Raw genomic sequence first — 26,508 nt, forward strand, 5'->3', positions numbered from 1 at the left:
ACTGACATGCCCCATAAGCAGCGGTATACATTGGGAGGCATCAACAAAATTCTTCCACTGATCTTGGTCCCAAAGGTGAGAGCTTTTGATTGTCCAGCTAATCCCATTCTCTCCAGATCTCAGACCACTTGACCAGACTCATGGTTACTGCCTGCAAACTAGTGCAGATGAAGATCTTCTCTGTCCTCTCCCTAGAGGGAAAGGGAGAGACGAATTATTCATATAGTACCTACTATGTGCTTACTATGTGTACACTGTTAAGAACTTTAGAAATATTATCTTGATCCTCAAAACAAGCCTGTGAAGTAGATGCTATTATTATCCCCAGTTTGCAGTTGAGGAAACTGAGACAAAGAGAGGTTAAGTGGTTACACAGTTAGTAAATATCTGAGACTCAATTGGAACTCATTGATTCTGGACTTTAGGCCCAGCACTCTGTTCACTGTGCCACCAGCTGCCTCAAGAGTCTCTTACATTTCAGTCATATAATCTCAGCCTACTGGAAAGACTTGCCAGTATCCCTATACCTGAGGGTATCTCCTGTTCTCAAATTAGTGAGTGCTGAAGTCCAGTTGTGTAGCCTATCTTGTAACAGATGGAACCATCAATTAACCAAGCTAGGTGGCATTTCTCAGGAGCCAGGTCTGAGCCCACTGGACCAGTGGAGGGGGAAGGGTTCAAGAATCTGGACTGGATTGTACCAGTCTCTAGTACAGTCACCACTTGATTGTACAGAATATTGACACTAGAGGGACGTAGGCAAGAGTTATTTCTAATGTAAGTTTCCCGTGTCCTGCCCATCTTGAGGCACCATCTTGGATCACCTAACCCATAATAGTCAACTTTGCACAAAGGAAGATTGTATGAACCTGTGTCATCTGTTCAGTAGTAACTGGGACCCAGTAAGAATATAGCAACTGCTTTTCAATGGCTTGGAGTTTCAGGTATCAAACAGTGGTTTAATCTGGCTGCATCTTTGTGCCTGGCAAAGACTCCATTCAACCTGGTCTTTATGGACAGAGACCACTAAAAACATGAGCCTTGCAGGGATCATAAAGGCCCAAAAGGAGACACTGTTGGACAACCTGCTTTATATCTTCCAGGGATGTAGCCTGTCCTGGGCTCCACTTGAAAGATACAGAATTGCAGGTGATTGAGTAAATAGGTCCATCAGGATATCTGGGGTTCATTCTTAGATCTTAAAGAAACAAGTATGAGTAGCTTATTCTGGACTATACTTGGAAATCTTCTGGGTTTTCCTGCCTACTTTGTTTCCACAAATTTCAGTGGGCTGCATGCTGGATTTTCCTAGGGTTGATTTCCTTTCCCTTGTCTCTCATATAGGACACTATCTGATCTAGTACCCCTGCCGCTGTGGCTTCATTTGACTTCATCAACATTATGTCATCAATGTAGTGGTATTCACCAGTCCTCTCAGGAAGGGAGGCCTCTTTCAAGACTGTGTCCATCATAATGTGAAAATATGGAAGAGAATTCAGGTAGCTCTGTGGAAGGATGGTGAAGGTGTATGGGGCTTCTTCCCAGGTGAAACAGACTGTTCCTGACTGATGTCAGCCCTGGGAAGAGAGAAAAAAGCACTGGCAAGATTGAGAACCCCATTCCACTCCACCTGGGCCTGAGTTACCTGGTCTTCAACATTGACCAGTTCAGGAACAGCTACAGAGATAAACATGATGAGTTGTTCAGCTCCTTGTAGTCCACTGTAAGTTCCTAAGTGTCATTTGCTTTCCTCACAGGGTTGTTTTATTTTTATTTTTAAAATTAATTTATTTACTTTTAGTTTTCAACATTCATTTCCACAAGATTCTGAGTTCCAAATTTTCTCCTCATCTCTCTCCTCCCCCCCACCCCAAGACACCATGCATTCTGATTACCCCTTCCCCCAATCTGCCCTCCCTTCTATCACACTCCTCCCTTCCCTTATCCCCATCTTCTCTCTTTTCTTGTAGGGCAAGATAGATTTCTATACCCCATTACCTGTATTTCTTATTTCCCAGTTGCATGCAAAAACAATTCTCAACATTTGTTCCTAAAACTTTGAGTTCCAACTCTCTTCCTTTCTCCCTCTCCACCCATCCCCACCATTGAGAAGGCAAGCAATTCAATATAGGCTATACATGTGCAGTTATGCAAAAGACTTCCACAATAGTCATGGTATGAAAGACTAACTATGTTTCCCTCCATCCTATCCTGGCTCCCATTTATTCTATTTTCTCTTTTGACCTTGTACCTCCCCAAAAGTGTTTACTTCTAATTACTCCCTCCTCCCATTTGCCCTCCCTTCTATAATTTCCCTCCACACCCACTTATATCCCTTCTCCCCTACTTTCCTGTAGTGTAAGATAGATTTTTCATACTAAATTGAGTGTGCATATTATTCCCTTCTTAAGCCAAATGTGATGAGAGTAAGCTTCATTTTTTCCCTCTCACCTCCTTCCTTTTTCCCTCCATTGAAAAAGCTTTCTTGCCTCTTTTATGAAAGAAAATTTGCCCCATTGCATTTCTCCCTTTCTCTTCCCAATATATTTTCTCTCACCCCTTAATTGAACGTTTTTAGGTATCCCTTCCTATTCAACTCACCGTATGCCTTCTGCCTATATATATATAATCCCTTCAACTACCCAAATACTGAGAAAAGCCTCAAGAGTTACAAATATTATCTTTCCATGTAGGAACGTAAACAGTCCAACTTTAGTAAGTCCCTTATGATTCTTCTTTCCTGTTTACCTTTTCATGCTTCTCTTGATTCTTGTGTTTGAATGTCAGATTTTCTATTCAGCTCTGGTCTTTTCATCAAGAATGCTTGAAAGTCCTCTATTTCACTGAATAACCATTTTTTCCCCCTGAAGTATTGTACTCAGTTTTGCTGGGTAGGTGATTGTTGGTTTTAAACCTAGTTCCTTTGAATTCTGGAATATCATATTCCAAGCACTTCAGTCCCTTAATGTAGAAGCTGCTAGATCTTGTGTTATCCTGATTGTATTTCCACAGTACTTGAATTGTTTCTTTCTGGTTGCTTGCAATATTTTCCCCTTGATCTGGGTACTCTGGAATTTGGCTACAATATACCTAGGAGTTTTTCTTTTTGAATATCTTTTAAGAGGTGATTGGTGGGTTGAGACTACTGTTTGACTCTCTGGGTGGATGGGACAGATATGATCACTGCTGTTTACAGTTGTGGGGTCATGCTTGCCCTGACTCTGCTAAGGAGAAAGATTGGAAAAGATTTATATCAATGTTTTGCTTATTATCTATCACATAGGACGTGATGCCACTTTGTTTTGGGGTTCTCTGTCCTTTTTTCTTTTGGCTTTTGAAATTGCCAAATAAACAATATCTTTCTGTGATGTTTTAAGGCCTCATTTAAATGTAACATGTCTCTTTGGTGCTCAGTTGTAGGGATGGGTGAAAATAACTCCAGGTCTGGACGCCTCCCTTCATAACAGAATTCATATGGGAGAGAGATAAACATTTAAAAAAGTCTCCAGTAACAGTATGGGTATTACTGTGATTTTAGTGAAAACCTACTCAAGCCTTAGAATTTGTGGTGGGTCTTATACAACATAATATCCAAATGTCAGCAGGGTTATGTGGGAATCAAGGTTTTGGAAAGGAGACACTTTATATACCTTCACTTCACCCGTATAAATATCAGGACTGGGGAGACAGCACATATCAGAGAGACCATTCCGTTTCAGAAAGAACTGTATAAAAGGGATCCAAGATTTCCTCCCGGGCCTCAGGATTCCAGTACTTTCAGTACTGGGCTTTGGGCCAGTTGTATTTCTTAATTGTCACGTGTTTTCCCAGCTAAACCAAAGCAGGGGTGGAGCAAAATCCAGAGTTATCTCTCCTGGACCCCAGGACAGCCAGAAGGGAGTAGATGGACAGCTGGGATTGACCATCCCTGCAGTCCTCCCAACCATGAAGCTCTTATGGGTGCTGCTTTGGGTTTCAAGCCTCTTCACCTTGACTGTACAGGAAGCCAGGTCTTGGGGAAAGCTATCTGTGTCACTGAGGGTTGTGGAGACTGAGGATGGGAGACCTAGCAACTATGGGACAAAAACATTTGGGTGTCTTGGGAAGTGGGGTCTTGGTTGAAGGCTAGGTGAGTGGGTCAGTGGCTTGGGTGAGGGAAGGAGGGAGCTCTGTAGCTGCAGGTCCTAAATCTCCCCCCTCCCACTTTGCCATAGGCTGCTGATCTTTTCACCCTCTGTGGTTCGCCTGGGTGTACCACTTTCAGTGGGACTGCAACTCCAGGGAGCTCCAAAGGGGCAGAAAGTCAATGGTATTGTCTTCCTGAGAAATCCATCAGGGCCTTTGGCGCATTGCTCTGAGGATGTGTCCTTTACCCTGGACTCTGACCATGACTATCAGCTACTTAGCCTTCCGGTAATTGCACCCCCAATTCCCTGCCCCCTTCAGACTCTCCCCAGTTGCTCCTCCTGTCATTTTGTGCTCCTCACCTAGTTGCTCTCTTCATTCTGTTTTTCTTTACATGTCATTGACCTACTTGCCCTGATTCTGACCCTGCATCTGTTTTTCTGCTCTTGGTCTCTCCCTTGGTCTTTGTGCCTCTCATTCTCACTTGGTCTTTTCATATCTCTGTCTCTTTCTAACTCTTCACTTTCTGTCTCTGATGCTATCCTCATCTACTCTCAGGTCCCACTGGTCCACGTAGAGCGCTGTGATCTCAAGAAGCTTTACACATCCCGTTCCGTGCAACTTGTGGCCAAAACATCATGGCTGAAATCAACTCTGTCTCGATCAACAGACACCCAGGGTGTCAACCTGTTATTTTCCTCACGTCGGGGTCACCTTTTTCTACAGACAGACCAGCCCATTTACAACCCTGGCCAACGTGGTGAGGAGTCCATAGCTTCAATTCCTTCTCATCCAAAACCAAATTTATTGCATAGTTATACCATGTACAGAATAGACTTTCTTTGTAAAGGAAAAGGATGAGAAGGAAGAAAGAGAACTAGAACTCATGGAACTCCCTTCTTTGGCCTAACTGACACCTGTGTATCATTTCCTCTAGTCCGATTCCGAGTCTTTGCTCTGGATCAGAACATGAGACCATCCACGGATACCCTGACTGTTACTGTTCAGGTGAGTTCCTGGCTTCTAACTCCCCCACCATGGCCCCTAATTTCTGACTTTCTATCTCTAGGTTTGTTCACTGAGTCCCTCTTCTCCTAGAACTCTCATGGCCTTCAAGTATGGAAGAATGAGGTGTTTTCTAGAAAATCCATTTTCCAAGATGGTTTTGTGATCCCTGACATCTCAGAGTGAGCTCTTTCTTGAACCCTTCCCATGCTGGAATACTCCTATATATATCCCTTAAATACCTTCTCACTTTCTACCCCTTCGTCCACTCACATCACTCCAGACCCTAGAGATTCTGCTTGCTGCATAGCCCACTGTGACCTTCACAACTGCCCCCCATCTTGTCTCCCAAATTCTTCCATCATATATAAGAACAGCGTTCTTTTTCCATTGGGCTCTTCTCTACCTGCTTAGACTGAGCTACCTCTCTATTCCTTCTCAGGCCTGGCACCTGGAGGATCTCAGCTCGATTCTCTGACAGCTTAGACTCCAACAGTAGTACTGAGTTTGAGGTGAAGAAATATGGTAAGAACTGGAGACTAGGGAGATAGTTTGCTAAGGGGAGAGAAGATTGGGGGTGGATAGTGGATCTGAGAGAGAAGGGGTGTTTTCATTGCTGTTTGACATTTTCTCCTCCCCTCTACTCTCACTTAGTTCTCCCCAACTTTGAGGTGAAGATCATACCTGAAGAGCCCTATGTGCTGATAGCTCCTGGTGTTGATGTGCATATCCGATTGAATGTGCAGGCCAAGTAATCCTTTCCCTTATTTCCACCCCTGTGTACTGCTGCCAGTAACCCTTGCATCTCTCCTCACCTTCTCTTCCCCCTTCCTTAGGACTCTTACTTTTGCCCTATTTCCTCCCCGACCCCACCCTCCACCACCTTGGCTTCTTCTGCCAGGGGTCCTTCCAAATTCCCCTTGCCTCTAGGTATGTATATGGGAAGTCAGTGCAGGGCGTGGCTTATATTCGATTTGGAATCCTGGATGAGAGTGGTGAGAAGAAATTCCTTCGAGGACTGGAAAAGCAGTCCAAGGTGGGGCTCAGAAGTCATGAAAGGCATTTGGAGAGGGGAGGGTGATGGAGTAATAGGTGGAATTTTCACCACAGCTGTCTGCTCTCTCTTTTGATCTCCCCTCCTCAGTTGTCAGATGGCGCCTGTGGCATTACCCTTTCAGGAGCAGAGATCCAGAAGGCACTGGACATCTCTACGATGGACAATCTTCAGGGGCTTCGCCTCTATGTAGCAGCTGCTGTCATTGAATCTCCTGGTGGGTGACCCTAGACCTCTCATGCCTTTCCTCTGCACTCTGATCCCTTCTTTGGACATCCACACATAGTCTCTCCTCCTTCCCCAACCTGAGTACCTTCCCACCCATGAGTTTCTTCTAGAGAGGGAAGGATAAGGAGACAGCGATCCTTGTGTCTTTCTGTCTCCATCTCTGTCCCCTCTCTCTTTGTCTCTGCTTTTTTGCCCCTGACTTCTTCTATCTGTCTATTTCTATGGCCCCAGGGGGAGAACTCGAGGAAGCTGAACTTACCTCCTTGCGCTTTGTCTCATCTCCACTTGTGGTGGATCTCAGCAGCACCCAGCGATATTTTGTACCAGGGACCCCTTTCCTGCTACAGGTCATTCCTGGAGGATGTTAGAAAAGAGGATGGGGAGGGAGAGTAGAAGAGAGGTGGGGAGAGGCAGTACAGATAAGGGAGATGGGACAGCATTTTTCCTCTATTTCTTCTTCTCTGACTTCTCTTTGACCCACCCTCAGGGCTTGGTTCAGGATGTCTCTGGCTCTTCAGCCTCTGGGATCCCCATCAAAATTTCCACCAAATTTATCACCTCAGGAGTTAATTCTGATACCCAGGTTCTTAACCTCAACACAGATGAGAGGGGTCATCTCAGCGCCCCCATCAATATCCCCCAAGCCACCCAAGAGTTGCAGATCACGGTAAGATGGGAGGCAGACAGTCTAGGCAAGGCAGGCAAAAAGTGGGGACAGGAGAAAGGGGAGCCAAGAGCTGGATGTTTTCATCACTCAGGAGCAAGGTGGAGATTTGGGAGTTGAAGGAGCAGAGTGCTGAGTCCCTCTGACCTTTCACTTTATTGGTTCCTCCCAGGTATCTGCAGGATCCCCCTTCCCAGCAAAGGCCACCCTTAGTGTCCATTCTCTACGTTCTGGAGGCTCTGGGTTCTTGTCCATGGAATGGCTGGATTCCAGGCCTCCCCGTGTGGGACAGACATTCACTCTAAACCTTCGTGCTGTGAGAGCTGCTGGAGCTACTTTCTCCCATTACTACTACATGGTGAGGATAGACCAGTAAGAGCAGGATTGTTGGAGCAAAGATCAGGGCAGAAGTGGATAGTTGTTCCCAAGAGGTGGAGAGACAGTGAGGAAGACAGGAGGATAGAGAGGAAACTCCTTTCGTATCCTTTTGTCTCACCAACCACTCTGACACCCTCAGGTTCTGTCGCGTGGGGAGATCATATCCATGCAGCGAGTGTCAAGGGTGGCTGTGACCTCCATCTCTATCCCTGTAACCTTCCAACTTGTGCCTTCCTTCCGCGTTGTTGCCTTCTACTACCACAACGGTCTGCCAGTCGCCAACTCCTTGAAAGTGGATGTCCAAGTGGGGAATTGTGAGGGGAAGGTAATTGGTGGAGGGGAGGAGAGATGCGATGAGACAGAGGTGGAGAGAGAGAGGGAGAGAAGTGGGCTCAAGTTCAAAGAAAACTCAGAAGGTGTGAAAAACAGGAAGGGACTTCTTCCTCCCAGTAATATTGCCCTGCTTTGTTTTTCCTCTACTATCCCTAGCTGGAAATGAAAGTGGATGGGACAGAACTTCGACCTGGGGACCAGCTAAGACTGAATTTATACACAGATTCCTCAGCCACTGTAGCCCTGGGGGCTGTGGATACTGCCGTGTATGCAGCAGGTGGTCACAGGCACAGCCCTCTCCACATGAACAAGGTTGAGATCCTAGTCCCCAGACTCTCCTCTTCCTCATCTTTTTCTACTTTCCCCTGACTCTTTGGCCACTCTGTCCCTTCCTCCAACTCCCCCAAACCTCTCTCCATTTAGGAGTCCTATTTCAGTTCCCCGGTAGACTTCACCGTTTTCTGTGACCCTGTCCTCCCTATACTCAGTGCCCTTTTTTCTCACAGCAGCCCTTCTCTTTCTGCTTCTCCTGTTCCCCCTCTCACCAAGTCCCCTACTTCTCCCTTTCCCTCCCTCTTGGTTGACAATTCTCTCCATTGCTTTCCCTTCAGTCTCCATGTCCAAAAGCGTCTCCTGCCTTTCTTCACCTCAGGTTTTCACTGCCATGAACACGTATGACCTGGGCTGTGGCCCTGGGGGCGGGATCAATGCTCTCCAGGTTTTTGAGTCAGCCGGATTGATGTTTTCGGATGGACAGAGTTTCACCAAAGCCAGGAGCAGTAAGAAGAGAGTTTGGGGGTGTTGGGGGTTAAAGTGAGAGGATGGAGAGAGGTTAGGGAGGGAGAATGGAAGGGCTGGGAGTAGGAAGGTGAGAGAGTGTGAAATAGCACTGGTCTGGGAGTCATGAAACGCACCATTAATTCAATGTGTGACTGGCTTTCCTCTCTGTGTGCTTCCCTTTCCTTCTCTGTAAAACTAGGGAGTAGGAATGGATTATCTTTAAGGTCCTGTTCAAGGTTTGCTACTTTGTGGTTAAGGGGAAAGAATGGGAAGGAGAAAGGGAAGGGATAGGTGAGGGAAGGATGGAAACAGTTTTATATAAGGAAGGGAGGGGCAGGACATGGGATTCGTGTAACTAGACCTCCTTCCTTTGATCATCTGCTACTGTAGGTCTGAGATGCCCTAAGGAGCATAAAAGCCGGAAGAGAAGAGATGTGGATTTCCAGAAGGAGATTCTTCGGAAGAGTGAGTGATGAGGCTAGAGCCAGAACCTCAGGTGTGTCTGGTGTGCATGGGGGGCATTTCTAGTGAACAGTTTTGCACTGCCCACAGTGAATCAGTACGTTGGTCAAGCCAAGCGCTGCTGCAAGGATGGGATGACGCCATTGCCGATGCGCCGATCCTGCAAAGAGCGAGTGGCCAGGGTAAGAGAGCCCACCTGCCACGAGGCCTTCCTGTCCTGCTGCCAATTTGCTGACGATCTTCGTAAAAAGGCCCGCATCAGGGGCGGCACAGGGCTTGCCCGAGGTAACAGTTATGGACCATGGGTATGGCTGGAACCTTCCAGGTCAAGGATATCTGGGAATGCTGATGGGCTGGGGTGCCTAGGGCCTTGAATGTAAGCAGCCATACTTGTATCTTTTTCACTCATCCCAGCCCAGGACATGTGGGAGGAGGAGGAACTGCTTGTTGAAGATGATATCCTTGTCCGGAGTTATTTCCCCGAGAACTGGCTCTGGACCCTGTGCACGGTAGACAAAGTTAAAAAGTGAGGAGGCCAAGAAGACATTCCAGATTGCACCCCCAAAACTTCCACGCCCCTTGGGGACCCCAGCATCCAGCCCCCAGGTCTGATAGATTTTCTTTATGCTCTGCCAACACAGGGTCTATGAGCTTGTGCCTGATTCCCTGACCACATGGGAGATCCACGCTGTGAGCCTTTCCCAGACAAAAGGTGGCCACAGTACTGCTACCCCTTCGTTCTTCTTTGCCTTCCCTCCCTTAATGCCATCTTAACATGGAGTCTTCTGTCCCTTAGGGTATCCTGGTTAGCTTGTGATTTCCCAAGGAGTAGTTTCCAGGAAGGGAGGGGGAGATTCTGCTCATGGAAGCCAGGGGCTGCCCTGGAGAGTTAGCAGAGTCAGTGCCTTGGGGACCTCCTCCTAGGCTTCTTTGTTAGTTGTGGTGGGACAGCTTTTGTCCCTTCCTGTGCTTTTGCCAGCCTCTCCTGTGTCATACCCTACCTCATAGCTATTCTTTTTCTCTTTCCTTCTTAGTTTTTCTGCTCCCCTAAATGCCCCATAAGGGTATCATGCCTCCCTGTTCATCCACTCTCACTGAGCTGTGTCACTCTGTCTCTCAATCAGGTCTTTGTGTGGCTCAACCTGTCCAGGTTAGAGTTTTCCAAGAATTCCACTTACATCTTCGTCTTCCCTACTCTGTCCGAAGATTTGAGCAGATAGAGCTTCGACCTGTCATCTATAACTATTGGAATAAGAACTTGACTGTGAGATGATATGGGGAGTGGGAGAAGCAAGTGAGGAACTGAGAGGAGGGGGCTACTTGGTCCCTAAAATTCTCTTCATTCCTCCCTCCTGTCTCTACCTGTCCCCACCAGGTGAATGTTCAGGTGTCTCCTGTTGAAGGGCTGTGCCTTGCTGGTGGTGGTGGCAGAGTGCTCACGGTGGAGGTGCCTGCTATCTCTGCACGGCCTGTCTCGTTTCCCGTGGTGCCCACGGCTGCTGCTGATGTGTCTCTCAAGGTCTTGGCCCAGGGACTTTTTGGAGATGCTGTGTCCAAGGTCCTGCATATCGAGGTGAGAGATGAGACCCTTGACCCACCCTCCAACCTTACCTACCTGTCAGATTCCTTTCTCAAATAGATTCGCAGTTCCCTTTCAGATCATACTTCCTAGTGTTCTTTCTCATGGGATGAGTTCCTAAAATCTTCCATCTGGCCCTCTAAATTCTAGATCAGCAGCTCCTTTCCCTCCTTCCTGTGTGTCCCTCCACCCACCCCCAAAAGTTTCTGCAACCCAAACCCTGGCAACAGGGCTTGAAGGTAGTCTGAGACTTAGAGATGGACTAGACCTTTTCTCCTTGGTTTTTGAGTGACAATTTTTACTTTATGTTCACCTGACAGAGGGAAGGAGCTATCCAGATAAAGGAGTATACCTACAAGCTGAACCCCCTAGGTGAGTCATCCCCCAGACTCCTACTCCCTATGGTTCTTTCCTCACTTCTTGGTCCTCTAGTAATTTCCATCTCAACTCAGAGTACATATATATGAGGAGTAAGATTTGAGAGGGAATATTAAAGAATCTCCAGGGATAGAGGAGTAGAATATGTTCTTTCCCAGATCCCTGATCCCCTCTTTCTCTTTAGACTTCCGTGCCCGTACCTTTGATATTCCTGGGGAGACCCCATCCAATGCTATCCCCGATGGAGACTTCAGTAGTGTTGTTCGAGTTACAGGTAGTTGTTTCTACTGATTCCAGATCCCTAGGTTGCCTGACCCCTAGTTTTTCCCCAGTAACCCTAATCCATTTTGTTCCTCCAGTGACCTTACTCTGATCCTTTCTGATCTTTTGGCCTCTGAATCCCCCAGTAATCTCCTGACCTTTCTGCCCTTCCAGTCTTTCAACTTGAAGACCTCAGTCATGGATTCTTTTCTCTTTTGTCCCATGCAGCATCTGAGCCCATGAACACCATGGGCTCTGAGGGGGTCCTGTCCCCAGGAGGGCTGGGATCTTTACTTAGGGTGCCCACTGGTTGTGCAGAGCAAACCATGGTCTCTCTGTCCCCTACACTTGCTGCTTCCCGCTATCTGGACAAGACTGAGCAATGGGGAAAGCTACCTCCTGAGATGAAGGACCATGCAGTGGATCTCATCCAGAAAGGTGTGAAGTAGAAGTGTGGGAATGGGAAAGAAGTGGGTGAAGGTAAAGGCCAGGGAGTTTGGGAGAGCACAAAGTAAGGAGAAAAGGTAGGACGAAGAATCTTGCGGTGGGATGGTTGGAGACAACTAGAGAACCAGAAAACAGTGTTGGGGGTTTGGAAGGTGGGAAGAATCAGAAGGTGGAATGGAAAGCAGCAACTCTTTTCTGTTGCCTAAGGCTATGCCCGTATCCTGCAGTTCAGGAAAAGCGATGGCTCCTATGGGGCTTGGTTGCACCGGGACAGCAGCACTTGGTGAGATAAATCGCCAGGAAAGATGCAATGAGTAAATGGTGGGGGGAGATGCGGGCAGGACCACAGGGTCTCCCAGTGGGTTGGGGGGCTGGGAAAAGTGGGTTGAGAACCAAAATTTGGGGAATTGTGCTGACTCCTACCTCCTCTTCTCCCAGGCTCACAGCCTTTGTCCTAAAAGTGCTCAGCATAGCCCAGGAGCAGGTGGGTGGCTCTGTGGAAGGTCTGAGGGAGACGGTGCAGTGGCTTCTGACAAAGCAGCTTGGGGATGGCTCTTTTCAAGACCCCTGTCCAGTCCTTGACAGGAAGATGCAGGTGCTGGGGACAGCGTGTGAGGGTGAGAGGGAGCTAAGGACTGTCAAGTCTGCAGGTGGGGAAGGACATGGAAGCCTCTTCCCCACCCCTGATGCTGTGATGTCTTATGATTTCCTTTGTTTTTTCCTTCCAGGGTGGCCTGGTGGGACCAGATGAGTCTGTGGCCCTAACTGCCTTTGTGGTTGTAGCCCTCCAGCATAGCTTGCCTGCCTTCCAGACCTCTGAGGATGATCCCAACAAGGAGAGAATCAAAGAGCAGCTGCAGAGAGTGGTAAATGTGGTGCTCATCTTCCCTGTCCCCAAACGCTTTCCTGAAAATCCAACTTCCCTTAGGGAACCAGGAATTCAAAGAGCCTTCTTACCTCCTAGAAAGCCTCCATCTCTAGTGCAGACTCATTCCTGGTGGGAAAGGTAGCTGCTGGGCTCCTGGGATCTCATGCAGCTGCCATCACAGCCTATGCCCTGACCCTGACTGAGGCCCCCAAAGATGACCAGGATCTTGCCCATAACAACATTATGGCCATGGCCCATGGAAAAGGAGGTGAGTATCCAAGGACCCAGTGAAGACCCTGTGAGCTAGTTGATGAGTCTGGGCTCTTGTGCTTGAGGGAAGGAAATAAGCACCTACTGGGTGCCAGGCACTGTGCTACATGCTTTACAAATAACCTCTAGTTTGGTCCTCACAACATCCCTCTGGGATGGGTCTTATTATTCCCCTCTTTTTTTATTTTTGAAAAAAATGTTTGTTTCTTAATAATTAATTTATTTTTTTTTAGTTTTCAATAACCACATCCATAAGTCTTAGATTTTCTCCTTCTCCCTCCCTGAGATGGTGGGCAATCTTGTATGGGTTCTATGTGTACATTCTTATTAAACACACTTTTACCTTAGTTATTTTACAGAGAAGAATTAAAATGAATGGGAGAAACCATGAGAAAAACCAAACCAAACCAAACCAAAACCTAACAGAAGAGAAGATAGTCTGCTTCCTTCTGCATTCTGATTACATAGTTCTTTTTCTGGATGTGAATGACCTTTTGTCACAAGAGTCCTTTGGAAATATTTTAGGTCCTTACATTGCTGTGAAGGGCTAAATCTTTTATAAACAGTCCTTGCACACTGTGGATGTTACTGTGTACAATGCTCTCCTGCTTCTTCTTCATTTCACTCAGCATCAGTCTATTATTCCCATCTTAGAGATGAGGAAACTGAAGCAGGTAGAGGCTAAGTGACTTGCATTTGTTGTAGTAGTAAGTGTCTGAGGCTAAATTAGAACTCAGGTCTCCCCAACTCCAGGTCCAGTGCTCTATCCATTGTACCACCAGCTGCCTAGAAAAGTGAGTTCAGTGGGAAAGGATTGAAAGGTTTGTGGCAGGAGAAGCCCAGGCTGGGAAGGAGTCAGGATGTAGTGGAGGACAGAAGAATTCCTGAAGGGCCACACTTCAGAAATACGAAAGGAAGGAACCAGGCTGTAGGCTCTGAAGGAATTCAGAAGAATATCAGGTCACTCTGGGGAGAAAAGAGTAAAACCCAAAAACTGAAGAAGGAGAATTCAAGGATCAGGAGACATAAGCTTTGTGATGGCATTTCCAACTCTGTGACTATTTCTGTTCCTATCTCTTCTCTCCCCCTCTCTGCTTTTGTGTTGCCTGCACCTCCCAGATGAACTGTACTGGGGTCCAGCTGCTGGGTCTCAAAATGTTATCTCACCGACTCCTGCTGCCAAGGAAGACCCCTCAAAGCTCACTCCCCTGGCTCCTGCACTGTGGGTGGAAACAACTGCATACGTATTGCTGCACCTCCTGCTGCGAGAGGGGAAGGCTGAGCTGGCTGATCAGGCTGCAAACTGGTTAACCCACCAGGCGAGCTTCCAAGGGGGATTCCGCAGTACCCAGGTATAGGGGACTGAGTCCAGGGTCCTGGGGAGTGGTAGGGGAGGGAGGCAGGGTAGAAGGTTTTCTCCCTAAGTTCTAGGCTGGAGAATAATATGAGTTTTTTTCCAGGACACAGTAGTTGCCCTGGATGCCCTGTCTGAGTACTGGATTGCCAGTCATACGACCACAGAGACCACACTCAATGTGACCCTGAGCAGTCAGGGTCGACAAGGAACTAAGAGCAGCGTCATCCAGTTAAGCAACCATGAAACTTCAGGGCTAGAGGAGGATCTGCAGGTGATAAGCCCTTGGATTGGTAGCTGAGGCTGTTGGGGACTAGGGCCTCAAAAGTGAGCCTAGAGATACTGATTCCCATCTGTCCTGTCTCTTCCCCACTTGTTCTGCCTCTGAGCTGAGAGGACTTTGGAACTACTAGGGAGGGTAGGTGGGGAGAGGCGCCCTTACATAGCTCCCATTCTCTTCTCCCTCTGCCCCATTTTCTAGATGTCCCTGTTTTCCTTTCCTCCTATCCTCTTCCTGTGTCTTAGCTAATTTCTCTACCACTGAAGAGGGAACGGGTTGGGGAGTGGGCAGACAGCTTTTGTTTGTTTTCTCTTTTCACATGTTTCTCTCTTCCTACTCTCCAACAGTTCCCCTTGGACAGCAAGATCACTGTCAAGGTCGGGGGAAATGGCAAAGGAACCTTAAAGGTGAGAATTGGAGAGGCTCCTGTCACCACAAGGTGGGAGAAGAGGCCTGGGCAGAGGTGATAGTTTGGCCAGGGAGATGAGCCATGGTTCAGAGAATCAGAGTTGAGACTTACTCTTGTGGTTGTATTCCCTGCACTGAGCCAGTGCTGGCACATTTGAAGTGCTTAATAAATACTTGTTGATAAGGCAGAGAGGGAATTTCTGTTTATCCAGAACAGGACAGGATATCAAAGACCTCTCAGTGCAGTGGAAACACTGCATCTTAGAGCTGACATCATGTAGTTTAACCAGCTGTATCACAGAGAAGTCCTATGGTGTGAGCTGAGTGGGAGAGGCTGGTAGGTGTGGCTATATATAAGATAAAGAGTAGGGATAGAATGATCCAGATTTTCTTCTTTTCCCCCAAATAAAATCAAAACCAAATCCCTTCTTCCTCCCCAAGATTCTACGTAAATTCAACATCCTGGAGGAGAAAAACACAACTTGTAAGGACTTCAAGCTGGAAGTGAAAGTCACAGGCTCTGTCCAGTATGCAGGTGAATGCAGGGTGGGAGGGGGTGTGTACATTTGGGTCCCTGAGGGAAGTGGGGGCTGGGAAGGAAGACACCTGGATGCCTTCTCATATCCATATTTCAATGCTAGCATCATCCAATGATGACTATGAATACTATGAGGAGGAGCCCCAAGTTGGAGATGACCCAAGTCCCTTGGTGTCCCCTGTGACACCCCTGCAGCTATTTGAGGGACGTCGGAACCGCAGGAAACGGGAAGTGCCCAAGGCAGGAGATGAGAAGGAGGAGAAGGTGCATTATGAAGTATGCATCTGGTGAGTGCTTGTAGGCTGGAGTGAGGGCTGTCACCTGAAGGAGGTGAGAAGTTCCTGTTGGAGTGGGTGAGGAGTGACACCAGGGAGTGAATGAGCAGATGCCTGCACCTCAGGGTGATAAAGAGGGGAGCAGGCAGAGTCTCAGTGGGGATGGGAGAGGATGTTGACACACGAGTTGAGCCATGGACAGGGTGTTCAGCATTGGATGGTGGGCAGGAGAGTACTTGAGGGTCAGTAGAAACTGAAGTCATCCAAAGTATGTCTTCTCAAAGGCGAAGTGATGGGATCAGATTCCCTGGAATGGCTATTGTAGACATCACCTTGCTGAGTGGATTTCGTGCCCTGCAGACTGACCTAGAAAAGGTATGATTATCCTTCTCCTTCCCAGTTGGGTCACAATTATCTTGTCATCTCTGGAGTCATAGGTTCTGGACCTATGATTCAAATCCTGTTGCTGACACATACCTGCATGACTTTGACCTATTGATTTAAATTCCCTGTGCCTCATCTATAAAATGAGGGGATTGAAGAAAGATGGTCCCTGAGCAGCCTTTCAGCTCTTTGACCTATGATCCTACATTCTGTGACCTTCCAGTTGCCTTCAGGAACCCAAGAGTTTGGGCTTCCTCCTATCTGTCCAGACTCAGCCATCTGGGTTCCCACAGTGATTCAGTTATTCCTGTCCAGGTGAGGCAGTCATGCTGGCTCCTCTCCTTGTTCCCCTTTGTCCTTCAGTGGCTGTGCTCCTTTTGGTGGAAGCTCTCTGGTGTGTCCTTGACCTCAGTTTTTTCTCCCTAGTTGACATCACTCTCAGATCGTTATGTGAGTCACTTTGAGACCCAGGGACCCCACGTCCTGCTGTACTTTGACTCGGTGAGTGTGTGTGTGTGTCAGTGTGCGTGTGTATATGTGTCCATTGGGGGATACACAGGGAATCTAGCAGCCTCTGCTCCATGCAGTCCAGTGTTGTACTAAGCATCTGAGGAATACAAAGACACAGAACCTCCTCTCAGAAAACTGACAGTTTAGTTAGAGATATATCAATATATTTCTTTATGTATCATAAGTTAGCGAGATATAATTATAACTGGGCCCTCACTGTGGCAAGGCAATCCTTCTATACGTCCTGAACTCATTGACTAACCTCCTCACCATAGCTGCTTTTCCAGATCCTTTCTTCTCTCCCCAGACTGTCCAAAGTTCCCCTTCCCCCACCCTCTCATCGAGAATCATTCCTCATATTTCACTGAAAAAACTGAGATCATTCCAGGGACCTTCCCTCTTCTTCCCTCACGTTACTCTGACCTCATCATTCACGTGAAACTTCTCTTTTCAGAATTACCAGTGATCTCTTAATTGCCAGATCTAATGACCTTTTCTTCATTGTCATTCTCCTTGGCTTCTCTGCAGCTTCTGATGCTGTCAGTCTCCATCTTCTCCTTATACTCTCTTTTCTCTAAGTTTTTGGGACTTCATTCTCCCTTGATTTTCCTCTTATCTGTCTGACCACTCCTTCTTGTCCCCTTTGCTGGATCTTCATCCAGTTCAGGTATGCTCACCATGGTGGTCACCCAAAGGCTCTCTCCTGGGCCCTCTTCTCCCTCTGTTCTCTTTCCTTTGGTGCTCCCCTTAGCTCCCATGGCTTCAATTATCATCTCTCTGCAGATGACTCTCGGATCCACTTGTCCAGCCCAACCTCTCTCAAGTTTCACATCTCCAGCTGTCCATTAGACATGTGATACTGGATACTTCAGAGACATTTTGCTTTTGTAATATTTCCTGTATGATTCCCCCTAATCTCTGGTGACACTGCTACTACCATAGGGCAAGCCCTCATCACCTCCTGCCTGGACTGGTGCAGTAGCCTGCTCATGGGTCTGCCAGTCTTAAGTCTCTTTCCTTCTCAATCCATCCTCCATTCAGCTGTCAAATCACTTACTAAAGTGCAGGTCTGACTACATTACCTCTCTACTTACTGAACTCCAGTGGCTCCCTATTACCTCCAGCACCAATTCTAAAATTTTCTGTTTGACGTTAAGAGCTATTTATAACCTAGCCTCTCCCCTACCTTTCCAGTCTTCTTATGCTTTACATCCTTTCTCTCTCTCTCCATCTGAGGTCCACTGACACTGACCTCCTTGCTGTTCCTTGAACAAGTCACTCCATCTTCTAGCATCTTCACTGGCTGTCACCAAGGCATGGAATGCTCACTCTATGCATCTCTACCTCCTTGTTTCCTTGTTGTTAAGTTTTAGTTGTGTTGGACTTTTAATGACCCCATTTTTATGGGGTTTTCTTGGCAAGGATACTGGAGTGGTTTGCCATTTCCTTCTCTAGGGCCCCCATTTTATAGCTGAAGAAACTGAGGCAAATAGAGGTTAAGTGTCTTGACCAAGGTCACACAGCTAAGAAGTGTTTGAGGTCGGGTTTGAATTCAGGTCCCCTTGACTCCAGGCCTAACATGCTACCCATTCTGCCACGTAGCTGCTCTTCTTGTTTCCTGGGCTTCCTTCAAATCCCAGGTGAAATCCCACCTTCTACAGGAAGGCTTTCCCAATTCCCTTAAATTCTAACATCTTCCCAGTGAGATTATGTCCAACGTGTCTTGTATATAATTTGCACATAGTCGTTTGCACATTGTCTGCCTCATTAGACTGTGTTCCCTGTGTGAAGGGACTCTATTTTTGCTTTCTTTATGTCCCCCGTATTTAGCACAGTTCTTGCCACATAGTAGGTGCTTAATAAATGTTAGTTGACTGACATGAAACAATATAAGATAGCATATAACTTAAATTTTGTGGTTACAATTGTTATGAGCACTTCAAAGTTAATAAGGCCTTTTGTTTCAATCAAAAATTTAACCAAAGGAAAAAGCCAGACAATTCAAATCACACAGAACAAAGAACTGATGAGTTTATAAAGTACTGAGAAGTAAGCCTTTTGTAAATCCAGCCTAAGAATAGGTTGGTTGACTGAAAGTCAGCACTGAAAATGTACATTCATCTGTCCACTTATGAAACTTTTATTAAGTCTCTATTGTATGCTGAGTACTCTGTTAGTTCTTGAGAGAGTTAGAAAGTTTAAATTTAAAAAAAATTCAAATTTGCATGCTTTAAGATTTATAAGCACCTTCCCCCCACCAGAACTGTGAGGTATGTAGGACAAGTTGGGTTATTCCTCTTTTGCAGAGGGGGAAACTGAGATGTAGAGAGGGAAATGACTTGTCCTGTCTGTAGAGAGGGAAATGACTTGTCCCGTCTCCTCCCTTCATGTGCAGTGCTTTTTACATGAGACCCTGATTCCTTTCACAGAGCTTATAGTAGTTTAAAGACAATGGAAAGGCATGGATGAAACTGGTGGACACCTTATTCATTCTCATTCCTTTCCTGAACTCCATCTCCCAAGTTGTGGTTGAGTCTGCTTTATCTTCCCTTTCTTGTCCCAGAAATTCCTCTCTTGGTCATGAAGGGTATCCTCCACAGACCTTGACGATACCTGCCTCCCTTGTTCTTCTCTTTGAGGTCCCTATGTGGGATTCTTAATTTGACAAAATCAAGAGACCAGGATGAGAAAATACATCTTTTTTTTTTTTTTTTTAACTAATCTCTGACTGAAATATCGCATTTCCTTTGATCTTCTAAAAATGGTATTCTGGAAAGAATCTCTATGCTATACCAGACTGCCAAAGGGGTCTGGGATGCAGAAAAGACAAAGAGCTCCTTCTGTGACTGCTTCTGGAAGCTCTGCCCTCATGTGCAACGATTTCTCTCTGTCTCAGTCATTTGCTTGAAACTCACTAACATAAGCTAAACTTAAATCTGCCTCTGCCTATAAGTGAAAGTGGGCTTTTTCACCTGAGTTCCAACAGGCATCTTGGTCTAGCAAAGAGATTACAGAAATATGTCCCCTAGATCATACACCATAACCAGGTGGGATTTATACCAGGACTGGTTCAGTATTAGGAAAATTATCAGCATAATTGATCATATCAGTAGCAAATCCAGCAGGAAACATATGGTTATCTAATAGATGCAGAGAAAGCTTTTGGTAAAATAAAATACCCATTCCTATCAAAAGCACTAGAGAGCATAGGAATAAGTGGAGCTTTCATTAACATAAGTAGTATCTATAATACCATCAGCAAGCATTATATGTAATAGGGATAAGCTAGAAGCCTTCCCAGTAAGATCAGGGGCAAAACAAAGATGCTTCTTATGACTATTGTAGTAGAAATGTTAGCCTTAGCAATAAGAGAAGAAAAAGAAATTGAAAAAATTAGAATAAGTAATGAGGAACCAATGATATGATGGTATGCTTAGAGAATCCTAGAGAAAAAAGTAAAAAAAAAACCTACTTGATCTAATTAACAACTTTAGCCAAATTATAGCATAGATAATAAGGGTAGAGCTTCCAGAAAAGCAGCCATATTACCTTTTCTGTGTCCCAGACCCCTTTGACAGTGTGAACCTCCCTCCACTTGATATTGCCATTTTCACACAAAGAGAAATCCTCTGGCAGCTTTTGGTATTACAGTATTTTGAACACACAGCAATAAGACAGACTAAGGGAAGTCATTGCATCACATGATATGATGAAAGCAGATGAATCTGGTGGCAGGACTGGAAAGGAGAAAGCCTGGAAGCAAGGAGATCAGTTAGGAGGCTTTTTAAGAAAGTAGGCCTGAGAGGATGAGGGCTTGACTAGTAGAGCAGCAGTGAGCATGAGGGGTAAAGACAGACAGGGGAGATGTTTTGAAGGAAAATATTAATGGGCAACTGTTAGGGGTGATGAAAAGGAATCACATACATCTCCTAAGCTGGTCACTAGGGAGTACAGTGGATAGAGCCCTGGGGCTGGAATCAAGACAACCCAAGTTCAAGTCTGGCCTCAGATACTTATTGCCTGTGTGACCCTGGACGAGTCATTTAACCTCTGTTTCCCTCAGTTCCTTCAACTGTAAAATGGGCACAATGACAGTACCTACCTTTCAGGGTTGTTGTGAGGATCAAATGAGATAATATTTATAAAGGCTTTTTCTTAGCTTGGCACATAGTAGGTGCTATACAAATGCTTATTCCTTTTCCCTGTAGGTTTTGAGCCTACTAACTTGAAAAGTGATGGTGCCACTGGTAGTGACAGGGAAATCAGGAAGGGGAGTTGGTTTAGAAGGAAAGACAATTCAGTTTAGATGTGTTGACTCCCCCCCCCCAATACTTCTAGGATCAAGTAAAACTTCATTTGGCATTCCTAGCCCTTCATTTCCTGGGCTTTTCTTCTCTTTCTAATAATTTTCTTACACACTGATCCCCTCCACAGTTTCTGTGATCCAGGCATATGGGCCTCCATTGGTGCTGTTCCCACGTGATGCTCCATTTCCCTCTATCAGGCCTTTTCAAGTAGCTGTTGTCTTAGACCAAACACCACCTTGTGCAGGAAGCCTTTCCTGGCCCCTCAGCTGCTCATATCTTCCTCTGTAAGGTCATCTTCCATCTACCCACCATCATAAATTTGTAGCAGGAAGACGTCTCCAAAGTTTATTGTAGTCCATCTTTTTATATTACAGATGAGGAACTTGAAACCAAGGGAAATGACATGACTGTCCCAGGTTTATATAGGTAGTAATTAAGAGATTTGACCCCGGGTCCTCTGATACCAAATTGAATGCTTTTCCTATTACATGACACTGTCTCTGGATTAGAGTAACAGACCAAAATGAAGAGGGATCAGAGAGCAAGGGAGATAATGGAGAACGCTAGCAAGAGAGGCAGTAGATTGGGGGGCAGGGATGATCTCAATAGCAATTTGAGCATCCTTGCTCTGTGACTCCAGGTTTCCGCATCTCGGGATTGTGTGGGCTTTGAGGCTGTGCAGGAGGTGCCTGTGGGGTTGGTGCAGCCAGCGAGTGCTGTTCTGTATAACTACTATGAGCCTGGTGAGTGGAGAGAAGGAGCATGGGAGAAGCTGGGCCTCTGCCCATGGAGGGGCAGGATCCAAGATGGGATAGTACAAGAACCTTGGGCACTCTGGAAAAGCATAGGATTATTTGGATTTCTAGACTGATTTGGGGATGGAAAGGGAGCCCTAAACCTGAGGTCTCCCCTTTTTCCTTGTTGTTGTGCCATGGACTTTCCTCCTCTCCTTCATGGAGAAGTAGGAGGGGAAATGGAAAGACAGGTTTGTGCCTGTCTGTGACTGCTTGATCCTCACCACAGGGGAGAAATGTCTTGTGTTCTATGGGGCCCCGAGTAAGAGTAAACTTCTCTCTACACTATGCTCTGGGGATGTGTGCCAGTGTGCAGAAGGTGAGTTATAAGCAATAATGGATGGGTGAGGAATGGCTCCAGGGGAGATATGATACATACTTTTTGGATCTTGAAGGCACCAGAGAGAGACACAGACAGAAATGGAGTCATAACCTTCATTTCTGTATCTCTGTTCTCTCCTCCTCCTCCACAAAGGGAGAAAACAAGAAAAATAAAGGTGTTACAAACATAAAATTAAGCAAAGCAAATTTCTGCTTTGGCCATATAAAAAAAAACCCCAAACCAAAGTAAGAAAAGTCTCCATCTTTATTTTGAGTGCATGTTTCATCTTGAGTTCTTTGAAATTGTGGTTGGTCATGCACATACATTTTTTTCTTTCTCTCTCTTTCTTTCCCCATTACACCTTTTATTTTCCCCTTTCTTAGGAAAATGTCCTAAAAAATACCGAATCACCGACATAGAGAAAATGGAGGAAGAGGTCAGGATGAACTATGCCTGCTATGATCCACGTGTGCATTATGGTGAGTTGAAAACCCTCAGGTTCTTGCCTTTTCCTTGAGGGCTCCAGGAATCCTAAGTCCTCCAGTTTTCCAACTTTTTTTAGGCACCTCGTATTCAACAAGCTTTTGACTTAGCATTCAACCATATCAGGTTTAATTCTCTCAACCCCTGGGATGACCTCTGCTCCCTTCTTCCCAATAATAGGTTTTCAAGTTGAGGTTCTTCGGGCAGAGGACAAAGCTGCCTTCCGAGTCTTTGAAACCAAGATCACCCGTGTTCTGCACTACAGTACTGACAGGGGCTGCAAAAGCTGGCAAGGGTAGCTGGGAATGGAGGGATGGATGACAGGAGATATCCCAGCCTCTCTAATTTCTTCTCTTTTCCCTGTCAATTCCCCTAGCTCAAGATATCAAAGCCCGTATTGGTAAGACTCGAAACTTCCTGGTTCGAATCTCATGTCGCCTGCAGCTGGAGCCTGGGAAGAAATATTTGATCATGGGGCTTGATGGAGTTACCTTCGACATTAAGGAACAGTAAGTTATCTGTGACCCAGAGAGACCCAGTCCTTGGCTTTTCTTCCTCCTTTCCTCAGAGGACCCAAGCCCTTCCTTTCCCAGGGGACTCAGGAACCCAGGCCTTTCATCCCTCTCAGGCTTACATCCCTTACTACCTCTTTTCTACACAGGCCTCAGTATTTGCTGGACTCCTTGACTTGGATTGAAGAGATACCTTCTGAGAAGAACTGTCAGGCTTCGCGATATCGGTTGGCTTGTGCCAACCTCAATGAATTCCTCCAGAAATATGAAACACAGGGATGTCAGGTTTAGGAGGTGATATCCTCTTCCTCCCCTCCCCTACCTCCATGGAATTTCCTCACTCCAGGTACCCTAAATCTAGTTCTTCACACTTATACTCTGTCATTTCTTCTTTCTGAAAGGGAGGTGTAATTCCTTCAGGACCACCCTCTTGACTTCCTCTTTCCCTCCTATCCTCATCTCCCAAACTGGAAACCAGGACAGAGAAGAGCTTAATAAAAATTTGTTTGATGATCAAGTCAGTGGTATTTGTCTTATTTGTGGCCCTTGTCACTTTCTCTGCACCACTGCTCTTGGACTTATGACTTCTACATTTATGACCCTTGTATCATTGCATGGTTCTGACTCCTTTCAGAAAGAGACTAAATTTGGGGCTGCTGGATCATCAATACCCCAGGATTCTGGTGAGTCTTTTAAATCCCAGAGACCCTTCTTAATATTTAGCCTTTTGGTGCCACTCTGGGAGCTTGAACTTCCCCCAAAAGGAAACATACTTGGAGCTGCTAGATAGTTTGAGAGACAGCAAAAAGTTGTTTCCACAAAAGTTATTAGTTGATGAAGTCACTGAGAATGTCATATAATAAGAAAGCCAGCAGACAGGTGGACTCAACCAATCAGGAGACAGACAGTGGCCTTCAGAATGTTCGAAAGTTGAAACTGGCGTGAACCAGTCAGTAAATATCTGAGACTCAATTGGAACACATTGATTCCAAAGCATTAGCAAGATTGAGAGCCCCATTCCACTCCACCTGGGCCTGAGTTACCTGGTCTTCAACATTGACCAGTTCAGGAACAGCTGTAGAGATAAGCATGATGAATTGTTCAGCTCCTTGTAGTCCACTATAAGTTCCTAAGTATCCTTTACTTTCCTCACAGGGTTATTTTATTTTATTTTTTTAAAATTTATTTACTTTTAGTTTTAAACATTCATTTCCACAAGACTTTGAGTTCCAAATTTTCTCCCCATCTCTCCCCTTCCCCCACCCCAAGGCATCATGCATTCTGATTACCCCTTCCCCCAATCTGCCCTCCCTTCTATCATACCCCTCCCTTCCCTTATCCCCATCTTCTCTCTTTTCTTGTAGGGCAAGATAGATTTCTATACCCCATTACCTGTATTTCTTATTTCCCAGTTGCATGTAAAAACAATTCTCAACATTTGTTCCTAAAACTTTCAGTTCCAACTTCTCTCCCTTCCTCCCTCCCCACCTATCTCAACAGAGAAGGCAAGCAATTCAATATAGGCTATTCACGTGTAGCTATGCAAAAGACTTCCATAATAGTCATGGTATGAAAGACTAACTATGTTTCCCTCCATCCTATCCTGCCCTCCATTTATTCTATTCTCTCTTTTAACCTTGTACCTTCCCCAAAATGTTTACTTCTAATTACTCCCTCCTCCCTTTTGCCCTCCCTTCTATCATTACCCTTCACATTCTACTTATCCCCTTCTCCCCTACTTTCCTGTAGTGTGATATATTTTCATGCCAAATTGAGTGTGCATGTTATTCCCTCCTTAAGCCAAATGTGATGAGAGTAAGCTTCATTTTTTCCCTCTTACCTCCTCTTTTCCCCCCTCCATTGAAAAAGCTTTTTCTTCCCTCTTTTATGAGATAATTTGCCCCATTCCATTTCTCCCTTCCTCTTCCCAATATATTCTTTTCTCACCCCTTAATTGCATTTTTTTTAGATATCATTCCTTCGTATTCAACTCACCCTTTGTCTTCTGCCTATATGTATATAATCCCTCCAACTAGCCAAATACTGAGAAAAACCTCAAGAATTACAAATATTATCTTTCCATGTAGGAACATAAAGGTCCAACTTTAGTAAGTACCTTATGATTTCTCTTTCCTGCTTACTTTTTCATGCTTCTCTTGATTCTTGTGTTTGAAAGTCAAATTTTCTATTCAGCTCTGGTCTTTTCATCAAGAATGCTTGAGTGTCCTCTATTTCATTGAAAGACCATTTCCCCCCCTGAAATATTATACTTAGTTTTGCTGGGTAGGTGATTCTTGGTTTGGGTCCTAGTTCCTTTGACTTCTGGAATATGATATTCCACGCCCTTTGATCCCTTAATGTAGAAGCTGCTAGATCTTGTGTTTTCCTGATTGTATTTCCACAATACTTGAATTGTTTCTTTTTGACTGCTTGCAATATTTTCTCCTTGATCTGGGAACTCTGGAATTTGGCTACAGTATTGTATATACCTAGGAGTTTTTCTTTTTGGGTCTCTTTCAGGAGGTGATTGGCAGATTCTTTCAATATTTATTTTACCCACTAGTTCTAGAATATCGGGGCAGTTTTCCTTGATAATTTCATGAAAGATGATGTCTAGGCTCTTTTTTTGATTATGGATTTCAAGTAGTTCCACAATTTTTGAATTGTCTCTCCTAGACCTACTGTCCACGTCAATTGTTTTTCCAATGAGATATTTCACATTGTCTTCTCTGTTTTCATTCTTTTTGTTTTGTTTTGCAATTTCTTGGTTCCTCATAAAGTCATTAGCTTCCATCTGCTCCATTCCAATTTTTAAAGAACTATTTTCTTCAGTGAGCTGTGGAACCTCCTTTTCCATGTGGCTAATTCTGCTTTTTAAAGCATTCTTCTCCTCATTGGCTTTTTGGACCTCTCTTGACATTTGGGTTAGTCTATTTTTAAAGTTATTATTTTCTTTAGCATTTTTTTGGGTGTCCCTTAGCAAGCTGTTGACTCGCTTTCCATGATTTTCTTGCATCACTCTCATTTCTTTTCCCAGTTTTTCCTTCACCTCTCTTCCTTGATTTTCAAAATCCTTTTTGAGCTCTTCCATGGCCTGAGACCATTGCATATTTATTTTGGAGGTTTTGGATGTAGAAGCCTTGACTTTGATGTCTTCCTCTGATGGTATGCTTTATTCTTTCTCATCCAAAAGGATGGAAGAAAATACCTTTTTGCCAAGAAAGTAACCTTCTATAGTCTTACTTTTTTTCCTTTTTGGGGGCATTTTCCCAGTCAGTTATTTAACTTTTGAGCCCTTTGTCAATTGGAAGGTTTACTCTAGGGACCTGTAAGTTCTCAGTCTCTCCAAGGTGGCACAGTCAAGGGAAAGGAGTTTACTCTGGTCTGTGAGCAACTGCAAACAGTCTTTTCTGTCCTGAATCTGTGAGTAGGATTTCCTTTGCACAACCGCCTCCAGTTCTACCAAGCCAGCACTCCTCCTCACCCCAGGGATGCCACTCAGGTCTGAA

General features: G+C 45.4%; 1 protein-coding gene across 2 annotated transcripts; it reads left to right on the forward strand.

Annotated features, from left to right (window-relative positions):
- Nucleotides 1-3,872: 3,872 nt before the first annotated feature.
- LOC140522306 (complement C4-A-like) lies at nt 3,873-23,516 on the forward strand. 2 transcript variants are annotated; one of them, XM_072637573.1, is made up of 41 exons: nt 3,873-4,010; nt 4,215-4,413; nt 4,684-4,885; nt 5,063-5,133; nt 5,224-5,312; nt 5,573-5,655; nt 5,785-5,881; nt 6,061-6,166; nt 6,275-6,401; nt 6,644-6,759; nt 6,900-7,079; nt 7,249-7,434; nt 7,594-7,779; nt 7,944-8,099; nt 8,440-8,566; nt 8,958-9,032; nt 9,120-9,314; nt 9,444-9,555; nt 9,671-9,741; nt 10,154-10,293; nt 10,405-10,602; nt 10,929-10,980; nt 11,171-11,260; nt 11,476-11,685; nt 11,902-11,977; nt 12,133-12,289; nt 12,423-12,560; nt 12,659-12,830; nt 13,952-14,184; nt 14,293-14,460; nt 14,814-14,873; nt 15,316-15,409; nt 15,516-15,699; nt 15,972-16,062; nt 16,498-16,572; nt 21,529-21,631; nt 21,912-22,001; nt 22,388-22,483; nt 22,668-22,751; nt 22,864-22,996; nt 23,149-23,516. In XM_072637573.1, the coding sequence occupies exons 1-41, from the start codon at nt 3,946-3,948 to the stop codon at nt 23,288-23,290; spliced, it is 5,229 nt and encodes a 1,742-aa protein (XP_072493674.1). In that variant the 5' UTR covers nt 3,873-3,945; the 3' UTR covers nt 23,291-23,516. The 2 variants fall into 2 exon arrangements, with proteins under 2 accessions (XP_072493674.1, XP_072493675.1); XM_072637574.1 differs by lacking the exon at nt 21,912-22,001.
- Nucleotides 23,517-26,508: the final 2,992 nt, after the last annotated feature.

This window comes from Notamacropus eugenii, chromosome 2 (genome assembly GCF_028372415.1).
Source record: "Notamacropus eugenii isolate mMacEug1 chromosome 2, mMacEug1.pri_v2, whole genome shotgun sequence".
NCBI classification, from domain to species: domain Eukaryota; kingdom Metazoa; phylum Chordata; class Mammalia; order Diprotodontia; family Macropodidae; genus Notamacropus; species Notamacropus eugenii.

Bases quoted from the DNA above. Each gene is read 5' to 3' on its own strand.
- LOC140522306 (XM_072637573.1), top strand. From the start codon at position 3,946: ATGAAGCTCTTATGGGTGCTGCTTTGGGTTTCAAGCCTCTTCACCTTG. The intron at 7,435-7,593 runs GTGAGGATAGAC...TGACACCCTCAG, and splicing joins TCTCCCATTACTACTACATG to GTTCTGTCGCGTGGGGAGAT. The intron at 22,484-22,667 runs GTGAGTTGAAAA...TCCCAATAATAG, and splicing joins TGATCCACGTGTGCATTATG to GTTTTCAAGTTGAGGTTCTT.